The 21,800-nt window shown below is 35.5% G+C and overlaps 4 protein-coding genes across 6 annotated transcripts; 3 read left to right on the forward strand and 1 right to left on the reverse strand.

Annotated features, from left to right (window-relative positions):
- LOC109706495 lies at nt 11-3,331 on the forward strand. Its single transcript, XM_020227350.1, has 4 exons — nt 11-198; nt 409-464; nt 1,601-1,816; nt 2,498-3,331. Exons 2-4 carry the CDS (start codon nt 437-439, stop codon nt 3,127-3,129), a joined length of 876 nt encoding a protein of 291 aa, XP_020082939.1. The 5' UTR covers nt 11-198; nt 409-436; the 3' UTR covers nt 3,130-3,331.
- Nucleotides 4,403-7,172, forward strand: LOC109703866. The gene is made up of 5 exons (XM_020224625.1): nt 4,403-4,743; nt 4,847-4,988; nt 5,581-5,633; nt 6,238-6,414; nt 6,641-7,172. Exons 1-5 carry the CDS (start codon nt 4,493-4,495, stop codon nt 6,894-6,896), a joined length of 879 nt encoding a protein of 292 aa, XP_020080214.1. The 5' UTR covers nt 4,403-4,492; the 3' UTR covers nt 6,897-7,172.
- On the reverse strand, nt 7,745-13,463 carry LOC109717119 (shaggy-related protein kinase kappa-like). The gene is made up of 13 exons (XM_020242797.1): nt 13,281-13,463; nt 12,458-12,700; nt 11,482-11,574; nt 11,344-11,403; nt 10,648-10,920; nt 9,890-9,964; nt 9,500-9,556; nt 9,289-9,429; nt 9,111-9,161; nt 8,928-9,023; nt 8,411-8,494; nt 8,220-8,322; nt 7,745-8,083 (listed from the first exon to the last, which is right to left on the reverse strand). The coding sequence occupies exons 2-13, from the start codon at nt 12,605-12,607 to the stop codon at nt 7,995-7,997; spliced, it is 1,272 nt and encodes a 423-aa protein (XP_020098386.1). The 5' UTR covers nt 12,608-12,700; nt 13,281-13,463; the 3' UTR covers nt 7,745-7,994.
- On the forward strand, nt 16,068-20,992 carry LOC109717496 (survival of motor neuron-related-splicing factor 30). Of its 3 annotated transcripts, none has more exons than XM_020243320.1 (8): nt 16,068-16,255; nt 17,235-17,303; nt 17,882-17,983; nt 18,329-18,408; nt 18,499-18,574; nt 19,175-19,360; nt 20,058-20,186; nt 20,585-20,992. In XM_020243320.1, exons 1-8 carry the CDS (start codon nt 16,178-16,180, stop codon nt 20,753-20,755), a joined length of 891 nt encoding a protein of 296 aa, XP_020098909.1. In that variant the 5' UTR covers nt 16,068-16,177; the 3' UTR covers nt 20,756-20,992. The 3 variants fall into 3 exon arrangements, with proteins under 3 accessions (XP_020098909.1, XP_020098923.1, XP_020098915.1); XM_020243334.1 differs by lacking the exon at nt 16,068-16,255 and adding an exon at nt 17,709-17,779 and having other exon boundaries at nt 17,289-17,303; XM_020243326.1 differs by lacking the exons at nt 16,068-16,255; nt 17,235-17,303 and adding exons at nt 17,314-17,603; nt 17,709-17,779.

Consider the following 21,800-nt stretch of genomic DNA (forward strand, 5'->3'; position numbering starts at 1 on the left):
AATCCGGTCCATAATATAAAAAAAAATTAAAAAAAATAAAAGAAGCGATAACCTGTGGCTGAGGCGGATGATCCCTACTTCTTTTTAATTCTCCCCAGAATAGTTATAGGTTATCCTCCAAAATCGGATAAATTCCTCCTCCTTATCCTCTCCTGCTCCTCGAAACCCCTAATCCTTGCGCTCGGATAAGCGATTTTGGTGAGTTTTTTCGTTTTAATTTCCATTTTTTTTCGTAATTTTAGGCTTAGTCCTTTGATTTGATCGGGTTTTAACGGGAATCGGGGATTTGGATCGGGGTTTTTGATTTGAAAGGAGTTTTGGGGGATTTTCGGTTAAATTGTGTGTTTTGTTTTGATTTCTTTCACTTTGTTCTTAATTTTTCTTTCTTGTTTCCATTTTTTTTTGAAGATTTTGATCGAAATGCTCAGCGTATTTGATGTGGGAACGACGCGATAGCGCAACAGGTTCTCCTTTCTCTCTCTACACATGGAATTAAATTATTCATTTTTTATTATTATTTTTCCAAGTAATAATATTCAAATTTATAGACAAATTACACCGTTGGTCCCCAAACTTTCAAACGAGTCTCATTTTGGTCCTCAAACTTTAAATTTAGATGTTAGAGATCCAAAATTCTTATTACCATGCGTACTTATTATTACCTGCACCTAGTTTTAATGAAAAATATATATATATATATATATATATATATATATTCATTCACTTATTCTATCGTATATCTCAAATCTAGTGTCCATTAAGTTACAATCATTTTTTCATTTAAAATTAAATTATTTACTGGAACGTATGAGATAGATTTGAGATATACGATAGAATAAGTGAATGAATATATATATATTAAGTTACAATCATTTTTTCATTTAAAATTAAATTATTTACTGGAACGTATGAGATAGATTTTTTTAAAAAAACTAATAAAGCAAGCATGATGTTAAACTTCAAAGTTAAAAGTTTAAATTTTTAAATTTTAATAATTTAAGGACTAAATTTTAAACTTTGCCACTGAAATGTATATACTTTCCAACTTTGCTGATATTAATTTTGATACAGAATTTGTCGTTTCCGAGTCCTTTAATGCATTAATTAAGAACGAACACGTGTTGTAGACGCTGTAGAGGCATCCAAAATTCGCTGTAGAGGCATCCAAAATTTTGCTGTGGACCTTTTTTGTAAATTATTATTATTAATTTCAATGATTTGGACATTAAAACAGGTTGTTTAATACAATTATAATAGATAAAAACAACTAATAAAAAACTGTCATGTATTAATATAAATAAAAATTATAAAACTTTGGCTCCTAAGTTTGAATTTTGCGTATACTCGTTTGCAGTAAATTGATGTTTCCGGAGCCATAAATGGTAAGAAATTATGGTGCAAATGAACAGTAATTGGAAATTAATTCAGAGGCCTTTTAATGCAAGGTATTATTAGTATAAAGCATATTATGAGGTTTATTCCAGATATATTAGTTAATAATTATAATAAGTTATTAAATGACAATTTCATTGTATGTGTAATGGTACAGATTCAAACTATGGTCATAATCATAATCTGCTGCTTTAAATCTGGTGCTTAGGCCAGAATCGGATTCCGGTGATCGATCATCGGACGGCGGAGATGGCGGCCGCAGCGGGCGGCGACGAGGAGGCCCCCCCCTCCCCGAATTCCGGCCGGCTGAAGCTGCTTTGCAGCTACGGCGGCAAGATCCTCCCCCGCCCGTTGGACGGCCAGCTAAAGTACGTCGGCGGCGAGACCCGAGTCCTCGCCGTTCCCCGCTCCGTCTCCTTCGCAGGTCCTCCCACTGATTCCAACTACATAAAATAACTGTCTTTTTTCAAAAGCTTATTCTTAATTGTTTTTTGAAAAAAACTTAAAATGTCACCCCCGTAGTTTCGCATTTTTCCACTTTAATACCTTATGATTTAAAATGTATCACTTTCGTACCCTTAGATTTTTTTTTTTTCTTTCCGTTATTTTCTCTTGTTAATTTTTTTATTAAATTAGGGACAAAATTAAAACCACATAGTACTAAATTGAATATTCAATAAACTATAATCAAGATATCTAAAGTTTTATTATATAATTTAACGAAAAGTTAACGAATACGCTGACGAAAAAAAATTGAAACCATAAAGTACTAAAGTGATATACTTTAAATTTTAGGCTACTAAAATAAAAAAGTGCGAAAATATGTAGATGTTATTTGAAGCTTATCTCTTTTTTTTTTCATTTAAAATTTTGGATACGTTATTTTTTTTTCAGTTTTAATTAATGTATTTTATATAATTCTCATAATATTTAAATTTTAAAGTCAAATTATTATTAATTGATTCAAATTAAATAAGTTGGAAGGTTGAATAATCAAATTTAAATAATTAGAAGTTGAAATAAATTTCATACACATTTTTATCTATGTAAAAACAACAAATGTTTGATGGTGATAATTAATGGTGGTGATGTATGTATGTATCAGAGTTGAAGGGGAGGATCGGGTCGATGTTCGAAGCGCGGGAGGTGGCGGTGAAGTACCAGCTGGCGCCGGAGGAGCTGGACGTGCTCGTGTCGGTCACGTGCGACGAAGACCTCGCGCACATGCTCGACGAGTACGACCGCTCCTGCCCAGCTGCGGCCACGCTGCTCCCCCTCTCCTCCCCTCCCTCGGCCGGGAACTCGCCTACGTCGTCCTCCGCCGTCCGATGCGGCGCGGGCCGCGGGATGCATCGGGTGCGGAGCACGCCCAACCTCGGCGGGTCCGGGTCCGGGTCCGGGTCCGGCCCCGGCCCGGCCCACAATTTTAGTGGGCCTTTGCAGTACTACTACTACAGCCCCTACCATCATTATTCGGGGCCGGGGAGGAACGTCGGAGGTTTTGGCGGGTTTGGTGGTGGGGCCCAGCGGTACGACGTGTGCCGCTGCGGGTGCGGGTGCGGGTGCCGCGTGGCGTGGGGCCCGCAGCAGCCGCCGACGCCGCGCGGGCACTACGCGCTGGGGACGGGTGGTGGTGGGGGCTGCGCGTGCGTCGGACACGTGGACGACGGGGCCCACCTGCCGCCGAGGAGCGGCCCCTCCGCGGTGCCGACGCGGAAGATGACGATCTGGGAGTGAGACTTGGCACGCTTACCAGTGATCACAGCCATATATTCATTGAATCTGGTTATTATAAATATATATATATATATAGAGAGAGAGAGAGAGAGAGAGAGAGAGAGAGAGAGAGGAGTTAGAACTATTACGTTATCAGAAATATGGAAGTATAGAGGATCTGGTATTTTTAACTTTTTGACTCTTAGATGAACCCTTTTAATCATTTCTAATATTTGAATTAATATTATTATCTTGTGGGAGGGGACCACTCAATCCTAAAAATATTATTTAATTATAAGAGAGACCGCAATCACTTTAACTTTATAATTCTTGATCTAAAGGTCAAAATATTAAAAACATCGAATTCTCTATGCTTCCAATAGTATAGTAACTCTATACTATATATATATATATATACACACACACGGAAGAAGAAGAAGAAGAGGAGAGAGGATATATGTGTTTTATTGTTTTGTTTCGAAAGGTTTGCGAGGAACAGTAGAGAAGTATGCAACGGCTCTGTTGGTTCGGTACAAGAGACTCTGTATGAGGCATGTTTACTGCTTGAAGCAGATTCGGTTTGTACATTAAAAAAAAAAATTGTAATTCTTAGTCTTAGACTCTTAGGTACTGTTATTATTATGTTTTAACAAATTTCAGTATATGTATGTATTTGTGTGACATTTGTGGTCATGGTTTAATGATTTTTGTGGCTAAAATGTAACACTCAAATATTGTAAAAAACATGTCGTAAATACCAGCCATGGATATGTTTGGTACTTATAAGGTTTTTCTAATTCTAGTAAACAAAATAGTTGAATAAAGCATATAAAAAATATTTTTTTATTTACATCATATTTTTTTACTTATGTAATGCAATCTCTCTGAAATTTCAAACGCGGTATAATTTTTTTTTTTTTAACTTTGAAGCCCATCTAAACTAAGCTAAAATGTAGCCCAGGTAAACAAACAGGCCGAATAAATGTATGGAGATGCAGAGTGTAGACAACCCCTTTAACTTCTATTGTTTTTTTTTTAAAATTCCAATTGATTTGAGATTTTATTAGATTTATAAATAATTCTATAAGAACTTAATAGTTTTACTTGTTTTTTATCAAGTAAAAAAAAAATAATTAATAACTGGTAGCTAATAGGGCCATTAAATGTAGCAAAAAATTCAACTAAGAGATCTTCTTGACAAGGAAAAATAAATCAAGGGGCCAATGTGAAAATAGCCTATAATTTGAGGGGGTTCCCATACATTTTTCACCAATCCAAAACAAAACATATGTTATGTGTTTTATTTGTGTTGTGTCTTGTGTACTCTGGTTGTTAAATGGGGGATTTTTGAGTTCTCTCCCCTAACACTAAAATTAGTGATAGCATGGCAAGTATGGGAGCAAATCCAAGAGCCCAATTCCTCTCAACAGGGGCATCCCCAAATCCTCTTCACATTCCCAAATCCCCACCACCACTCAATCCCACAAAACCCGCAAAATTATGGCCAAATTCAAGGAGTTTTTCCAAATTTGTGAGATTTGGGAGCTGGGTTTCTCCCAGTTTTAGTGGAAACCAAAGATGGAGTGGGGTTCTTGGAAGGTGGGGAGAGGAAGTGGGAGGAAGAGACCATGATGGGTACTTCCTTTTTTTGGACTAATTTGAATTTATAATCCATGTTATATGCTCAATGTTTGATTATATCTATCAAAATCCCTTTTTTTTTTTTGGTTTCCAATAGGTATTTGGTGAGAGAGTTTGGGTGGGGTGTGAGGAGATTGGATGAGACTAGAGAAGAGATGTGGGGAGTAGCTGCTGTACAAGCTGAAGCTTTCCATGCCCCAATTGCTTTTTACAATGATCTCTTCTATGAGTTCTTCAAAGTAAATTTACCTCATGCTAATTTTGGTTTATTTTTTGATCTTGTTAATGTGAATTTGGTAATGCTTACTTGTCTCTAAGCAAAGATGAAACTACTTGCATGTGAAAGTAAAATTAGGGGTGTTTGTGTGGTTCTTAATGTTTGATGCTTTTGTTTAGTTCAATTTGTACTCCTCTCTATTCACCAAAAAGAAAAAATGCATTTTTGTTACCTTTAAACTGCTCAAATTTTAATATGTCTGTACAACACAGGACATTTTGCCTCTAAATTAAACAATCTTGTGGATAAACTTAGTGGAACAATCAAAATGTTGGAATTAAGTGAACCCATTAGGACAATTTTGACTGACACTCTCAACCAAAAAAAAAAGAGAAAAAAACACATTTAGCAGTGCTCATGTACCTTACTTGAGATGATTGATTTGGCATCATTCTTGAATTTCTCAGCTTAATTTTGTTTTTCAAATCGAGCTCAGGCACGGAGGCCTCCTCTATATGATCTCTTGTTGCTTTATATCTGCACTAAGCGAGATTCGGTAACTACAACGTAATCTCTCATACATTTTCTTTCTTTCATATTTTGGCTTTGCACAGGCTGAGGTGTTTTCAGCTCTCATTTATAAACTTAGAAATTCACCACCTGACAGGTGAGATTCTTAAAATCCTAGTGCTTGCTCCCTTTATCCTTTTACGTGTTCACTGTTATTTATCATGAAATGCTTCGTATATCCCTTGCACGGTATAATCGCAACATCTATTTTGACTACATTGTTGGTGAAAGTCCATCTCAGCTACCTTGTCCAAGTGTTTTATGTATATTTTATGTTTCTGTAACTATACATCCGCAGAAACCATGAGCGGTTGCTCCGAGGTTAGCATGTAACTGAAGATACAGAACTATGAGTGTGGAAAACCATGACTCTCTGACGTGGAAATTCGCCTAGTTCTTCTTGTAAATAGATTTTTTGATTTTTTTTTATTTTACAAATGTTTATAGTGAATTGAATGAATTTAAAATTATAGATTCTAGAAAACAGAAACTCATCTATTCTGTGGCATCTTTAATCCATCTATTCTGTTTCTTAAAGATGTGGCGTATATGGTTTCAATGCGAGTCTTTTGTATTCTCCGTAAATTGGCATAGACATGGCATGCTATGAAAGAGGACTTATGTTTTTGCGCTTGGTTCAAAATATGGATTACGTTACGCATAATTCCAAGGAACTCATCTACTATGTTCGATTGTTGCAGGTACGCTTGTTTAGTTGCAGAATCTGTAAGTAAATCTGATTCGCCGCAAGAAACAGCGCTAGGGCTTGTGGGGGTTGTGGATGTCACTGTCCAGCAAGATCGAGACGTTCTGAGTCATCTCGAAGGCGCAGAAGAGTACATCTATGTGTCAGGAATCGCCGTACTCCAAAAATTTAGGTATTTTCTGTCGCATTTTCCTGCTGTCATTTTCTACCGGAAACAAAAATAACAATTTTGAAGAACCATCATCTTAACTCATACAAGATTCTGCTTAATCAATTGTTTGTTTATCAGCAATCGACATATTACATCCGGAGAAAAAGGTATAATCTCCTGTTTATTTAATATTAAATTGAGCTTCCGCCGCTAAATCCTCAATTACTGATTGAAAATTCATGTGTAGGAGAAAGAAAATAGCTACGGTGCTATTAAAAGCCTGCGATGCAGTGTCGCTTGTGTGGGGCTATGACTATCTTGCGCTGAGAGCTTACGAAGACGATTCAGCAGCGCGGAGCTTGTACGCGAACGCGGGCTACAAGGTGGTATCGAAAGATCCCTTCTGGGTGACCTTTTTCGGCAAAAAGCGGCGTGTTCTGATGATCAAACAGTCGGCTTTCGATGATAGGATACAGCCTGGTTCCTTCTCATGCTTCTTCTAACATATGTTTCACACACCTAATTTCCGACAAATTTTCCATTGTTGATTTCTTTTTCTTTTTTCTCCCCCCCCCCTTGTATGCTGGTTTAATTGTTTAATTTCGAGATCTGTGACAAAGTAACTTCTGATGGTTTTTTTTCACTATTTTTATACATTAATAGTTCTTGGATCAATGTGTTGATCAAGCAAGAATGTGCAAGCATATTACAATTTGAAATGCAACACTTGATATATGTAGAAAAGTTAAGAAGAGTACATCCCTGGGGATTTGTCTTTTCTGGATTTGAGTACTCTTTCTCTCTTTGTTTATCTTCTGTTTATAATTTATTTGGTGAAGCACCTTCCTTTCTTGGCTTTCTATGATAAGAAATATTTTCATTCTCATATTTGATGAGAATCATTAATTGTCCAACAATAAAAATACACAAATTTCTAATAACCTCTCAATCTATGTGGCCTGACAAGCTAAAAAGAGTCCACGGATTATTAGCATCCAAACTTAAAAGACAACATAAAACCACCTAAACAAACTCAAATATAACTGGTGGGAATATATCAACTGATGAGAGCAACTCAACAACAGAACACAACAAAGAGTCTTTAAATGTAAGAGAACCCTCACTTTGATCAACTAGAATAACTCTGAACCCAAATATAGAAAAAGGAAATTAGTCATTTCGAAATGGTCTATAGATGAGGGGGCTCTTGAAACATTTTTACCCATCTCACAGAAAACAAATAGCAGAATTCAAAAGCTTCAGAATATACCACTGCTATAAAGAATCAAAACCACATCCATTTCTCTTTACTAACACAACCACTTCCATTGCACAAAGCAGCAGCCGGCAATAGATAAACTCAGACAGCCAAGATTTAAACCACTCAGAAATTCAAGATTTGGAAACACAAGATTAGATTTCACGGCTTAAAAACCAAATAACAGCAAGTCAAGGTTCCAACATTCTACAAGCTTTTTTTTGCAACTCCACACAGCGTAGAAACAGAAAAAGAAACAGAAACTTCAGGGAGGAAAAAAGGGAGAAAGTAACACTAGAAGAAAGGATCCGCGGACTATACAAAATTATAGCATCACCTAATGCTAAGCACGCAAGGCCATGAACAAGCTCTGCTTCCTTGCATGCTCCGGAATAAGTCGGTGAAGAACATCCGGAGGAATGCCGACCACCTCTGCAAAGACCGTTAAAAAGAAATCCAGCAAATAAACATATACGCAGTAAGGGGCCCTTCAGACAAACTGATGGCTGCTTCAACAATGTATGTGCTGATAATGAGATATTACTCATGCCCAAAATAAGCTTCTTACCTTGAGATCGGAAGTTGAAAAGCGGAGGGAGAGGGCGACCATTAGGTAACCGAGTATTGGGGTCTCTCAGCTCATCAAAGAAAGGATGCATGCAGGCTTCCAACTGTCCGAATTCCTCATAGTTAGAAATTAAGAAAATAAAGATCACAGAAATGCTACGGAAATGAGTATGTAAATCTTGTGCAACTCACGGCAGTGCAGCGAAGATTTGGCGAATACTGAAGAAACCTGCTGACAAGGTCCACTGCTTCTGGAGGCAGCCGCTTTTGAAAAACCTGAAGGAGAAAAGCATTATAAGAAACTACTGTAGAAATTTCATTGGCTTTTGTTATAGGGCAATGCCCACTGGTTTAGTTCTCTCCCCTTCACTCACTCACTTTTAATTCTTCCTAGTTTCTCGAGTGTTTTCGTAAAAAAGTCAGTCTCTCTTGACACGAAGTGAAATCTTCTCTAACACTTTCATTCTTTTTCATTTGAAAGAAATAGGAAAAGAAGGTGCAGAAAATATGAACTGGCTCAGAAGATGAGAAAGTACAATACTACAATATGATTTATCTCATGAGTTGTCGCTTTAAGTTGTTCTGACAATGCAAGTAATAAGCAGATAGGAGCTAAGTCATTGTGGCTACACCACTGCTCTAGATTATTTGGTCACTGGCGCCTGTGAAGGAACATTCATTAGAAACGCAAAAATTGTCTTGGAATTACCTTATGCCATGGATGAGCCTTTATTTGGGGGAACTTGAACTCATTGTAATTTGGATTCATACACTTTATCTCTTCCCTCGTGGGTGTACCCAGAACCTTTGAGTGAATTAAAAATACATAATTGTAATCAGAATAATTTGCAGACTGAAAATATTTAAAACAGTTTAATTTTAAAGTCATCACCTTAATGATCTCAACCAGCTGATCGACTCCACTTTCTCCAGGAAATAAGGGCTATAATACAAGAACACACATCCAAATAAAATTTATGAATTGTCAATCAAGAGACCAAATAAAAAAATGAATCGAAACATGAGTGCTATAACTTAATTAAATATTTTCTAAATAAAAATGAAAGAACCTGCCCAAGGAGCAACTCTGCCATCACGCAGCCTGTAGACCACATATCAATTGCAGTTGTATACTCAGTTGCGCCAAATATAAGCTCAGGTGCACGATAATATCTTGAGCATATGTAAGAGATATTAGGTTCTCCTTTCACCTATATCATTGCACAAAATTAACACTAGTAGCAAGCCAATTGTTCAAACAAGAAGTAAAACAGAAATTACCAGAACTTTCGCACTGCCAAAGTCGCACAGTTTGAGCTGGTGTGTATGTGGATTCACCTGGAATTGGAAGTTTAACATGTGGAAAAAAGAAAATTTTGAATCTGAATGAAGTGTCTATAGCCTAGAAGATAGTTATTAGTTATTAACCAGCTTTAGCACAACTCATACAATGTACAATCAGAAGGCAAAACTATCAGGATACAAAATTAAAAAAAAATGCACGCGCTCACGCATGCATCGTTACAGAAAGGAATTCTCTTTAACCGGCATGAACGTGCATGCAGGATGGATGCAAGCAGATAGAACTTGAAGGATACAGATGAAGTGCAAATTAATGGTGTGACTGACAAATAAAACTATATAGAAAGAAAATTGGAAAAAAAACCTTACTAGTAAGTTTTGTGGTTTGATGTCACGATGACAGATGCCCACACTGTTATGTATATAAGCAAGTGCCCTGCAAATCTGCAACCAAAACAGCTGCATTATAGGAATAGTCCAACAATTTAATACAAAAGACTTTCGACATCTCCATTTAATTGCAAGGCAAGTATGCTAATTGTGTTTTCTTTCTGAAATGAAATGTTACTTCAACTGCCAGCATTAGCCAAATAACCAAGAAGAAAAATCTCAGAAACTTGATCAGGTGTATGTTTAAAATTTAAACTAGTCATTGCATGGTAAGATATTAATCAAACTAAAAAATATTAATCGCAAACATCTAAGATCTTTAAGCTTAGCGCGTAACATGCATAAAAAAATGATTATATAGCAATTTGGAAACATAATAGATAAAAAAATTTTACTTTATTAAACAGAGAACAACCTTTACTTTGGTTTCAGCAGAACCATATTAGTTATTCCTTTAGTCTTTTTTACTTTCTCCTATCTGAAGTTGTTTCTGACGTTTGCTGCAAAATTTCCACTTTTCAAAATATTTATTTTGTATGTTTCACTTCTTGTTTTAATCCACATGCTACTCATCTACGAAAGGGCAGTAAAGCTGGTTTCATAACTGCCATACGGAATAAACAGTATGACATGTTCAGTGGAACCATTAGGAGACATACAATTGCAGTTGAGTGAAAAGTGGTACAAGTAGAAACTTTAAAAGTCTGTTAGAAATTAAAGTATGAGCAAGGGCAAACCTGATAGGTATAGAGTTTCACATATATAAGGGGCATACGTTGGTTCATCCTGTTGTACTGTCTTGCCATTCGACTGACAGTCTCAGGGACAAACTCGAGTACAAGATTCAGATATAGCTCTTCCCTTTCCGTGGTTGAAAAGAAATAGTGCTTGAGAGCAACAATATTAGGATGGTCCAGCATGTGCATAATCTGCAGCTCCCTGTTCTTATAACGCTTATCTTGAAGGACTTTCTTAATGGCAACAATTTCTCCAGTCTCTCTACATTTTGCCTGTAAAAAGAGAGGAAAAACTGATTACTGGGTTTTCACCTTCTGGATCCAAGGACAATCACTAGCGAAGTTTACATAAATAGCCCTATAGTATTATTACATACATGTCCTTGCAATGTCTCAATTTTCATACATGTCCTTAAGAACTTGGGCCCTGTTGATTTTAGTGCTATTTCAGTAGCAGTACCGGGAGAAGCACTATCTACAGAACCCCCCAACAGCTTCTTGCTGTAGCTAAAAGTAGAAGTACAAGCTAGGCCAAAAAGGCATAGTTTTTTACCAATAAGCCCTTCTACTAACAAGAAAGCTGAAGTTTCAATAGGTATATAGGTGTATAGGAAAATTTAGGATTTATAGAGGGTTCTATATAAACAGACCAGTTTGCAGGGATATGTATATAAAAAGCCAAAGAACTTATAGTACCTGAAACACAACACCAAAAGAACCTGTTCCGACCACATGTTCAGCTATGTAAGTAACTCTCTGGTAGGCAGCAACTTTGTTAGAGACACCACTTCAGAGAATAATGAAGAAAAACAGAATTTGATTAGATGGTAAGACCTGCTTGGGTAGACCATTTCGACCATGAATGGTAGTGGCAATAACATGACCGGGTTCATTACCAGATCCATCAATAATGTCTGGTTCAGTATCCTGCATAGCAGAAAGGCATTCTGTAAAAGTGAAATATGCCTTGAAAACCAGTAAAACTAGCTAGACAGGTCAATAATTAAAACATTCTGTAAAAGTGAAATATGCCTTGAAAAAATAATCAAATGATCACATTTGCATATGAAAACAACCACAGATTTAGTCCAAATCAGTTGGGTAATTTATAGGATCATATTCCTCCATTCAACTCAAGTGCTAACATTTATTACTACTACAACCTTAATAAGCAAGCATGAAAGTATAGTTTGACAAATAACCTTGCCCGAAATAGAGTTGAATGGAATAATATCCATACAGATGAACCCAGTTTAGTTGTTCCTATTGCACCCGCTCAAGGCATCTTCTAAGCAAATAAAATTATTCCTTCCTACTAATGCACTGTGGTCCTTGTTCAACACGACCGAACCATTTTAATTGTTTTTCGTGGTTAAGACAGCTTGATCACATTATGCCAGTAAGGAACAGCGATTTACTTTCAGCCAAAAGGCGACCCCACTGGGAGGGGCAAAAACCAATATTGACATTAATTATTAAAGGAAGTACGAAAACATACGATAGTGTTTTTGCTTATTTTACAAGCTTGAGCTGTTAGAGAACATCGTTTTGAATACTTTATAATTCTACACCAGTATGGGCGGGTTTTGACCACAAGCCAAACTCATTGATTTGAAACAAATGGAAGAAATTGAGTGAGGCTAAGAATCTGAAATGATTTGAACTTAGGAACTCCTTTGGTAGTATGTGAAACAAACCGGCATCCTCCGAAAGCATAAGCCATAGTAGTTCAGTGTTTTCAGCATAACAAGCATTCATTTAACAATAAACAGGTTCCTGACAACACAAGAAGTTCAAAGTAGAATTTTACTCTATCCTCATCCAGCTCTCGCTTGGCATCCTTTAATCTCATTTCCAGAATCTCCCTTCCGAGAGATTCGATCGAGCTCGATGAACCCTTCAAACTGTTCGCCTCCCGGGAACTTCCCACGCCACCTTGCCTCAAACTTGCATATGCCATTTGGTTGCCGATAGGCGAGCTTTGCGCTGATTTTTTGTAACAGAGCCTACATCTCCGAAGCTTCAATCTCCATCACATAAGAAACACATAAACCTGGATATAATTGAAGTAAAAGGTTGCCATTCATCAAAAGCTTCTTGTAATCAAAATAGCCGTTCTTTATTATAAATCTAAAGAAAATGTGCAGACGCTAGTATAGCACATTTTGAAATTGGTAACGCAAATGCGTTTTTTATTTTTTAACTCTATTTTTTTTTTTACTTCGACTCATCAACTCATTCTATAACACTAATTGAGGCTTCATACATTAACAAATCCGCCACATTGGATCAGATTCACTCAAACCTCGTTTATATAAGGAGATTAAAGAAGAGAGGACAAATGTATCACCAAACTACTCCCTAAATTCCCCAACTTTAAGCACTACACCTCACAATTTCGTTCCCATCATGGTAAGATACTAAAAACTTCCAAAATTCACATTTAAAATCAGAAAAAAGGAACAAAATTACAGTTTTGATCAGATCAAACAAAAGCAAACCATTTTAAATCAGGAAAAACTCAATAAATTGAGATCAAAACACCGCAACTAGGAAATTGGACACGAACTAGGGATCTGATGCAGGAGATCAAACAGAAACTTACAGATTGAGACAAAAAGGGGGAAACTCACTCTGAGATCTCATAAATTGCTTCGATTTGAATGGGAGTAACCGGCGATCGAAGGGTTTGGGATAGGAATCGAGCCCTGAAAATCGCCCCTTGCGGTGTCGGAAGGGTTGGTAAAAGGGGTGGGGTGGGGAAGGGGAAGCTCCGAGTTGGTGGCGAGTGTGACCTTGTGAGTGCGCTTGTGTGGTTTTTTTTTTTTTTTTTTTTTTTTTTTTTNNNTTTTTTTTCCGGTATAAATTTTGTTTTATTTAATTTATTTATTTTTATTTTTTAAGTAAGGAGTCAAAAGAGAAGGAAAGTGGGGACAAGGACGAGACCTCACCTGTACGCGACAAGTGGCGGTGAAGCGTGAAGAGTTGGTGTATGGTGTTTTTTTTTTTATTTTATCCTCAAATTTTCACACCATGATATTTTGGTCCTTAAATTTTAGTTTATTTTATTATCTAACTTAATCTTTATAATTACTACCGTTAAGTTCTATAATTTAATAATTAACATGTTTAAAAGTGATATAATATTTTAATTATTATTATATTATTAATTATAATATTATTTAGTATATTAATTAATATTGTGTTAGCAATCACGACCTGTTATATTATATTTATATTAGCGATATATTAAAATTTGTCAACTAAATTAGACTGTAATATTTAATTATAAAATTTAGAAAGTTTGAGCCTAATATTATAATAAATTTAATTTTGAGAATCAAATTGTTATGGACCAAACAACCTGAGAGACAAAAGTGTAATTTAGCCCTTTTTTATTTGCGAGATGCTAAATCTACAACCCAAGCTGATGAATAATAATAATAATATATTATTATTATTATTATTATTATTATTATAATAGTGTGTTAATTATAAAAAAATATTTCTATTTTTGGAGATGTCCAATGCTCTATCTCTTTTAATTAAAATGTATGGACAATCCCTGTGGGATCTGGATATTCTAAGTTGGTCCTTATGTTTTTAATCTTAATAATTATGTTCAGCAATTTTCATGCCTGTTACAACTTTATCTCTAATAATAGTCAAAAAAAAAAAGAAAAAAAATATTCCTACACTATTAACTTAGCAGATGAAAATNAGCTTTATATACTTCCTTTGCATGCAATTTAACCAATTAAAAGAGAGAGGAAAAAAAAAAGAGATTTTAAGATAAATCTAAACCACCTTTTTTCTCATCTTTGGAGTATATCTAAAGGTTCTATTGTGTACTTTTTCTTTGGAAAAAAAAAAAAAAAGAAATAGGCCAAATGATTTTTAAGATGGTAAATATTTAAAGACGTGCATAACTTCTTCTTAACTAGTAAAAAAATTGTCTAAATAAATTAACGAAACGGATAGCGTGCTATCTATTTCTTTAAAAAAAAAACTAATAAAATAATTGTTGCCAATTTTTTCTACTTTTTATAATAGTTGGACAAGACGGTGAGGATATTCGATCCCAAACTCTTAACTTTTATCAAAATGTTTACTTTGATTTTTAATTTAATTTTTAAAAATTTATAATCTATTAAACAATATGAATCCTCAATGTTTGTTGCCACGTGGCAAGTTTTTCTTCACCCTCGCTAGTATGTAACTCTTCTTCTTTCCATCACTAAATTTTCAATATGCATTTTAACGGTCCCATTAATCAAACTTTCAAGTAGTGCATTTAAATGGTCCCACTACCTTCCCTTCACTATACGTTTAATTAATGTAAATGGTTCCACTACCCAACTTCGAATTAGTATATTTAAATGGTCCTACTACTATCTACGATCCTAACCTCTATCTCCAATTATTCATCATGGCTCATTTTTCTCCTTCCACCGAACTTTTAATTCTTTATCTCCAATTTGTTCATTAATTCTTTATTTCTTATTTTTAACTATACACCATCACCTCCTTCCCTTACTCCCTCTCTCTATCTCACTAATGTGCGCTCAATTCCTTCTTCCGCCACAGTCAGAGAGATCGTCGTCGCCATCACCATCACCATTGCCGGAGAAGGCATCGTCGGGTTTATATCTGCTGTCTACAGTGAGATACTTTCGGTAGATGTACCAGATATACAAAAAAATATTTAATATTTTATTATTATTAATTACTATTAGGGTTTTTACCCGCTGTAAAGTGCGGATCTCTTCACTAGTGTATTTTAATTTTGTTAAATTATCTCTTGTGAAATCCCAATAAAAATTAAGAAATGCTACATGTGCACACTCAAAAGTAAGAGTGTACGCTTTTCACCCCTAAATCAAAAAATTTTATATATATATATATATATATATATAGAGAGAGAGAGAGAGAGAGATAGGTAGCACGCTACCCGCTTCGTTTATTTTATTTAGAAATAAACTTAGCTGGAAATATGAATAAATTAGGATTTGAACTTGAAACCTCAGGTATCAACCATCAAGTCCTTTGTCGCTTGCTCTAGAGACAGTCGATTAAATTTTTAATATTAAAAAAATATTTAAGATAGATATTAATTATTAGCCGTTGGATATAAGAACGTAAGATTTATATATACTTTTTGGGCATAAAAATTTCTCATAAAATATATCATGCGGTAAAAATTGACATTGATGTGATAATTTTACTGATCTTTTGAAAAATATTAAGGACTTAATTACAAAAAATTTAAACATAAAGTACTAAAGTGAAAAATAAATATCATCCAAGCATTACGTTAAAAACCCCGAATTCGTGGGCCCTGTGTAAGCTCGGGTTTCTCAATTCCTTACGGCCCATTTAACCCATTACGGCCCACTTAATTCGCCCCTCTATATCTCACCTCTGCGATTAGAATCCCCCAAAAAAGGGCGTAAAACCCCTGCGATAACTTTGAAATCGAGAGCGAAATTGAGAGGAAAAGGTGATTAAAAGGAGAAATTAGGGCATCAAAATGGAAGGCGGGGGAGAGGATCTAAGCATCGATGAGCTCGCCTCGAATCTCTCCACTTACAAAGATCAGCTACGTGAGGTACCTGATTTCCCAATCTTTCAATTTCTTTACGTTTTTTTGGTTTTTTTTTGGGGGTCGAATTTTGGTGGAGAAGTGGAAATTTCTAATCTCTTGAGGTGGTTGCTGCGATTAGTGTTGCTAGGGTTTGTTTTTGTTGTATAGGGATAGTGCTTTTTCCCCTGTATCTTTAATTTCTAGGGTTTTCGTATTTTTCTACCAAATTCATGCATATTGAATTCATCTGGTGGCTTATTAATCTTAAAAAAAGCTTTTTTTACGCAAAAAGAAGAATTTTTTTTAACCGATTGAAAGGAATTAAAGAAGTGTAGGGCTTATTTGTTGTTTTATATATGAATTATTCTTATATAATTACTATTTGTTCATCAAGTCCCTTAGTTGAGAGGTTGAGCCATCAATTCTTATTACAATCACAAAGGCTATTGTCTTATTTCTTCACTGTTTCTTAATGATTTTTAAGCCGTGTTAGTAGGTGTGGGAGCGATACTTGGGTGCGAGTGGTGATTGTATGCTTAGTGAACAAATGAGTTTTAAAAGATATATTAAAACTTGTAGAGTGATGAAAAAATGCCCAATTGCGGTGAGGTTTTTATTATATTGCCTACTCAAGTGTAGTTACTAGTTGAGCATATTTTTGTTTTGTTACTTGGTTGTAAGCATTCGCATAATATACTTAGTAGCATAATAGGAGTAAAGAAGGCTACATCACGAGCGACTATCAACTATTATATGTATGCTTTGGTACTTGTTTCATACTAAGAAACATGACTTTGTATGTCTCATTTTGTGCGGGTGCGCGCGCGCATGCATGTTTGAATGTTTGGTTTTAGAGTGTTTTATGTAATATATATGTTTGGTAAATCAGATTGCCTATATTTCTAAAGAAGGCAAGCTGCGTGTGCCATTTAAAATTGGTATCTTAGTTTTGGAAGTTTAAGCCAGCAGTTTTAAAAGTGACTGTTTTCTTCCCGTAATTCAGATCAAAAAGCTTTTGGCTGACGAGCCTGGGAATGCTGAATATGCTGATATGGAGAAGGAGCTTGAAGAGGTAAGCCGAGTTTGCATCTCAAGTGCTTATTTCTTTCGTCATCTTTTTGATATCCTGAGATGAAGAAATGTGATTAAATGTGAATGATTTGGGTAAGATATTGTTAAGATAAGCTGAAAATTCATTTGCAACATACTAGTTATTTTCCTCAGAACATGTTTCCAGTGTTTTGCTATCGCTTCCCCTTTGTGTTGTCTTTTGTTACAAGGAGCCATATTCACTGAAGGCAGCATGACACGGCCATCATGGTGGCTGAGGGTTTATTATCGCGGTTTTAAATTTAGTTTATACCTCAGAAAGGTGAGAAGGCTCTTACAGCTAATGGAGCTCTATGGGCAATCATGATATTTAACCGTGACTATCAGAAGATGTCCATCACCCTTTATCTTTTTTGGTTCTTTGCAGGTTTTGTGTGTCCCATGGTGCTCTGTCTACTTGCAAACCCCTCATTTCAGATGTTCAAGCTGCTATTTAAAGTTTGAAATTTGGAAACTTGAAGATTTGAGTGCAGGATTTGTAAATGTAAGAAGTAGGTTTACTGCTTGTTGGCTGAATTTAGTGTGTTTATGAGAATGCAGGTGATTGCATTGACTGAGGAGCTTTTGGCTACTGCAAAACAAGCCGAGGCTACACAGCATGATTCAGATGTTCGTTTTGATGGAACCTCTGAATCCAAATTGGTAAGCTCGGCTCCATATTGTACGATATTGTGCTCTAATCTTGCATCATTTATATTTAGCAGTTGGGTTTAAAAACTTTCACCATATTTACCATGATTCTGTTTCTAAGAGCATTAGATACATTCTAATATAATGGAAGCTTCTGTTTTATGTAGCCAAAACCAAGTATATGTTGCTAATCTTAAGCATCATTAGTAACTAAAATTTGAAACTTTCAATATATAGCGGTATGAGAATCTTGGGTTCTAATTATCCAACTTATATTATATATCATTGTTTTGCTGGCTCATTTAGTTAGAATTTTAACGTGGGCAATCTTTACTTGGTTTTTGTTGCCTCATGTAGGAATCAAACGAGCATTCCCTATCTCATAAGTTCTCTGTCGGGACCAAAGTCCAAGCTGTGTGGAGTGAAGATGGGGAATGGTATGTTCAATAAATCTATTTATTGTATACAGCATCATCTGATTATCACTTGCTTCACCATTTCTTTATGTTGATTAGTTGAATGTTTAGGTATGATGCGACGATTGAATCTCTCACTCCAAATGGGTACTATGTTTACTATGATGAGTGGGGCAACAAGGAGGAGGTATGGTTTGCCCTTTTTTCCCCCTCTATTGTATTCATGAGCATAAAGGTGCAAAGCCTTGTTATAAGGTTACCTATTATATTTTTTATTCGTAGTTGTCTTTTCCAGGGTAGATTGTAGTTCTAATTTTCAATTTCGAACTAGTATTTGGACTTAAAAAGGAAAAAGTTGATGCATGGTGATTTTTTCCTTATTAACTATGAAGTTGAAAAGAAGGAATTCTTTTCAAAAGAATTTTTAGTGATAGAAAAATAACAGCCACTTTCCCATGCCTTTGCAGTATGTTATGATAGTAAATTATTGTTATTCAAACATTTCCGATGAACAAACCTCCCTTGTATTCTGAAACATGCGTCTAAAACAGTTTTCTTTGTTCACTCTGGTTGAATTTATGTGTTAAATTGTGGAATTCGACATTATGCAACTTTAAAAGTCTTGTAGTTTATCCATTTCCATCAGTTTGGGCTTAGCAAATGTGGTAAAACTTTGAATTATTCTGTTGTTTTATTTTTGAATTTTGACGGCACAACGTTTCTTCAATTTGTTAATGGTTAGCACCTTGTTTCCCAAGTTATAACCTTTCCAATCTGTGTTTTTTAGGTTGATCCGGATAATGTCAGGCCAATCCAAGAGGGAGTAGTTGATGCTTTGGAAGAAGCTGAGAAAGAAGCTGAAGCTACCAGGCAAGCCATTAAAAGGAAAATTGCACAAGCTGCGGTCACCGATTTCCAAATGCGTTCCTTACCTGCTAAACTCCGTATTGAACCCAATGATCCCGATGATCTGGTACTTATAACTTATATTCATACTGCCACTAGTCAAGTAATTAAGGCACTTTGTGTGTTTTGCAAACAGATTTTTCAGTTTGTGTTCTTGCTTGTCGTACCTAATCTCTTGCTCCATTGTTTCAGTGAATTAGTTTTTTGCGTATGTACTTTTGTCATTGAAATCAAAGCGCAATTGGGAGATAAATATATCCGTAATATATTCAAAAGAACGAGTTTTGGGTTGTGGATCTGTGAAGTATTCTTCTCATTTTGACGCCTCATTTGTGGTCTTTCATACAGAGCTTGCTGAAAAAATTATTTTTTTATTCATAAGAATCATATAAAAGGAAGGATCTTGTACGCATTTATTATTTTCTTTCCGTATAATTGTATATTCAACAGTGTATTGTTAAAAATAGTTTAGAAAAGTATATAAAGAATGTAATTATGCAGCTTAAAGCTTGTTAATATTAGGAATTATGCTTTCCATTTGATTTCCTTGATGCATTTTTCTGTCTTTTGCTTGTTTCTGTTGTCTGTGCATCCTCAGATGTCACTTCTGCTGTACTTAAATATTTTCAAATTCTTCGTCATACCATAGCACAGGGTTTGGCCCTTAGGCCTTTTTGCCTTGTAATTGCATTTCAGACTATTAAAGACTTCTATTCTGTGGAATCCTTGCAAATTAGTTTATTTTCCTGTCCATAATTTTGCAGAAAGCTGCCAAGCGCAAGAAGATACATGCTTTCAAGTCAAAGCTTCGCTTTGAACAACTCGAAGTGGTGCAAAATAAACGGCAGAATGCCTGGCAGCAGTTCCAAACTACCAAGGGAAAAGCTAAGAAGGTAAATGGGGAATAGCCCCCCCTTGGACTTTTTCCGTAACATTGTGCAACCTTACTTCAAATAGGAAGGGACTGATATTTTGCTACCAGATTTCAACAGTTCCAATTAGATATTTCGATAGTTATTCATATTGAAGTCACGAACTCAAGTTTTAGTTTTACTGGCTAACCGTATAAAATATTCGAGAAACAAAATATTCCTAATTGAATATTCAATCCGGAAAGTTAAAATTATCCATTTCAAAATGCACTATAGTTGAGGTAAGGTCTCTATAATGTGTTTCCCTAAATGTCATCGAAACATTTATTTATTTCTGACCTGTGAGCTTTATTATCTCAATATCAGTGTATAGATCAAGTTCATTTACTCATTTATATGGCTATCTCTTGCTGTTGCAGGTTGGGTTCTTTTCGGGCCGAAAGAGGGAGAGCATATTCAAGTCCCCCGACGACCCGAAGGGGAAGGTCGGGGTCACCGGAAGCGGGAAGGGATTAACGGAGTTCCAAAGGCGGGAAAAGCACCTGCACCTGAAGGGTAGTTCAGCAGATGCACTTGATACAGAGGAGTAGATAAATCCAGAGAAGAGCCATTGAGTGTTCTTTAACACCCCTCTTGTTAGAGTTGCCTTAGGAGGTGTGGCATGCTACAATGGATGTTACATATGTTTGAATTGTGTACAATTTGTTGCGGTGAATCTTTAACTACTCAAATAGATCAGCTGGTCTTTCGTTTTCTCACCTTTTCGTCTCGCCGTCCCCGTTGTTTTACTAAAAATTGATGAAATATTAAGGTCTTGTTCGGTGTCATTCTATGCGTCGAATGTGCGTGCCTGGATTTTTCTATTATTATTGTCACTAATGATGAACTATATTTTCTTGAAAATATTAAAAAAAAGAAACAAAAAGAAAAGATGATCTAGTTCTTGTTTTTGGTTCCAGTTTGCAAATGAGTTATCTTCTCCAGGTGTGCTATGTGTACATAGAAACAGTAAAACCTGAGAAAAGGTAATGGTTTTGATGTAAATATTTTTTTTTAATTGCAACACTTTTTAGTACATGCGATTAAATAAAATAAATACAGCTGTAATATTACACGTCGACCGCATGCAACTCCAGCTACGTTGTAAATCTAATAACATTGAACTCATTATTATTGTTACATAATAATCTAAATTTATATAAAAAATGAGTTTATAACATAAAGTAATTGTTTAATCCAAAAATTGCTAAAGCTTTTCAAGTAATAATTTTTCATCACTTTACATCAAACTTTTATTACGCAATAAATGTTTTCTCAGCTCTCTTTGTTATTCCTTCACCCGACCATTTTGACAGGTCATAACTGTTCATCCACAACCATAATTTTTCGTGTTAGTATAGGATGTGATATTTACTACGGTCACGTACACAGATGATCCTAAATACGTATACGATGTAATAATAACTCTACCTCAGTGTATATATATATATATATATATAATTTTGTTTGAATACTATCAGTAGTAAACGAGCCGTTTTACTACCTATTTATTTTTGATGATAAAGCTTCCAAATTGACGATCGACTTCGTTGAACATGATCTATACCACTTGAAGTGTGTAGAAATAAAATTTCA

Source organism: Ananas comosus, linkage group 1 (genome assembly GCF_001540865.1).
Source record: "Ananas comosus cultivar F153 linkage group 1, ASM154086v1, whole genome shotgun sequence".
NCBI classification, from domain to species: domain Eukaryota; kingdom Viridiplantae; phylum Streptophyta; class Magnoliopsida; order Poales; family Bromeliaceae; genus Ananas; species Ananas comosus.

Excerpts from the sequence above, each read along its gene's own strand:
- LOC109706495 (XM_020227350.1), top strand. The coding sequence starts at position 437 with ATGTGGGAACGACGCGATAGCGCAACAG. Across the intron at positions 465-1,600 it reads ACGACGCGATAGCGCAACAG|GCCAGAATCGGATTCCGGTG; the intron begins GTTCTCCTTTCT and ends TCTGGTGCTTAG. Across the intron at positions 1,817-2,497 it reads CCGCTCCGTCTCCTTCGCAG|AGTTGAAGGGGAGGATCGGG; the intron begins GTCCTCCCACTG and ends TGTATGTATCAG.
- LOC109717496 (XM_020243320.1), top strand. The coding sequence starts at position 16,178 with ATGGAAGGCGGGGGAGAGGATCTAAGCATCGATGAGCTCGCCTCGAAT. Across the intron at positions 16,256-17,234 it reads ACAAAGATCAGCTACGTGAG|ATCAAAAAGCTTTTGGCTGA; the intron begins GTACCTGATTTC and ends CCCGTAATTCAG. Across the intron at positions 20,187-20,584 it reads CCAAGGGAAAAGCTAAGAAG|GTTGGGTTCTTTTCGGGCCG; the intron begins GTAAATGGGGAA and ends TTGCTGTTGCAG.
- LOC109703866 (XM_020224625.1), top strand. The coding sequence starts at position 4,493 with ATGGCAAGTATGGGAGCAAATCCAAGAGCCCAATTCCTCTCAACAGGG. Across the intron at positions 4,744-4,846 it reads GGAGGAAGAGACCATGATGG|GTATTTGGTGAGAGAGTTTG; the intron begins GTACTTCCTTTT and ends GGTTTCCAATAG. Across the intron at positions 4,989-5,580 it reads TCTTCTATGAGTTCTTCAAA|GCTGAGGTGTTTTCAGCTCT; the intron begins GTAAATTTACCT and ends GGCTTTGCACAG.
- LOC109717119 (XM_020242797.1), bottom strand. The coding sequence starts at position 12,607 with ATGGCATATGCAAGTTTGAGGCAAGGTGGCGTGGGAAGTTCCCGGGAG. Across the intron at positions 10,921-11,343 it reads CTTTTGGTGTTGTGTTTCAG|GCAAAATGTAGAGAGACTGG; the intron begins GTACTATAAGTT and ends CTCTTTTTACAG. Across the intron at positions 9,430-9,499 it reads TTGGCAGTGCGAAAGTTCTG|GTGAAAGGAGAACCTAATAT; the intron begins GTAATTTCTGTT and ends GCAATGATATAG.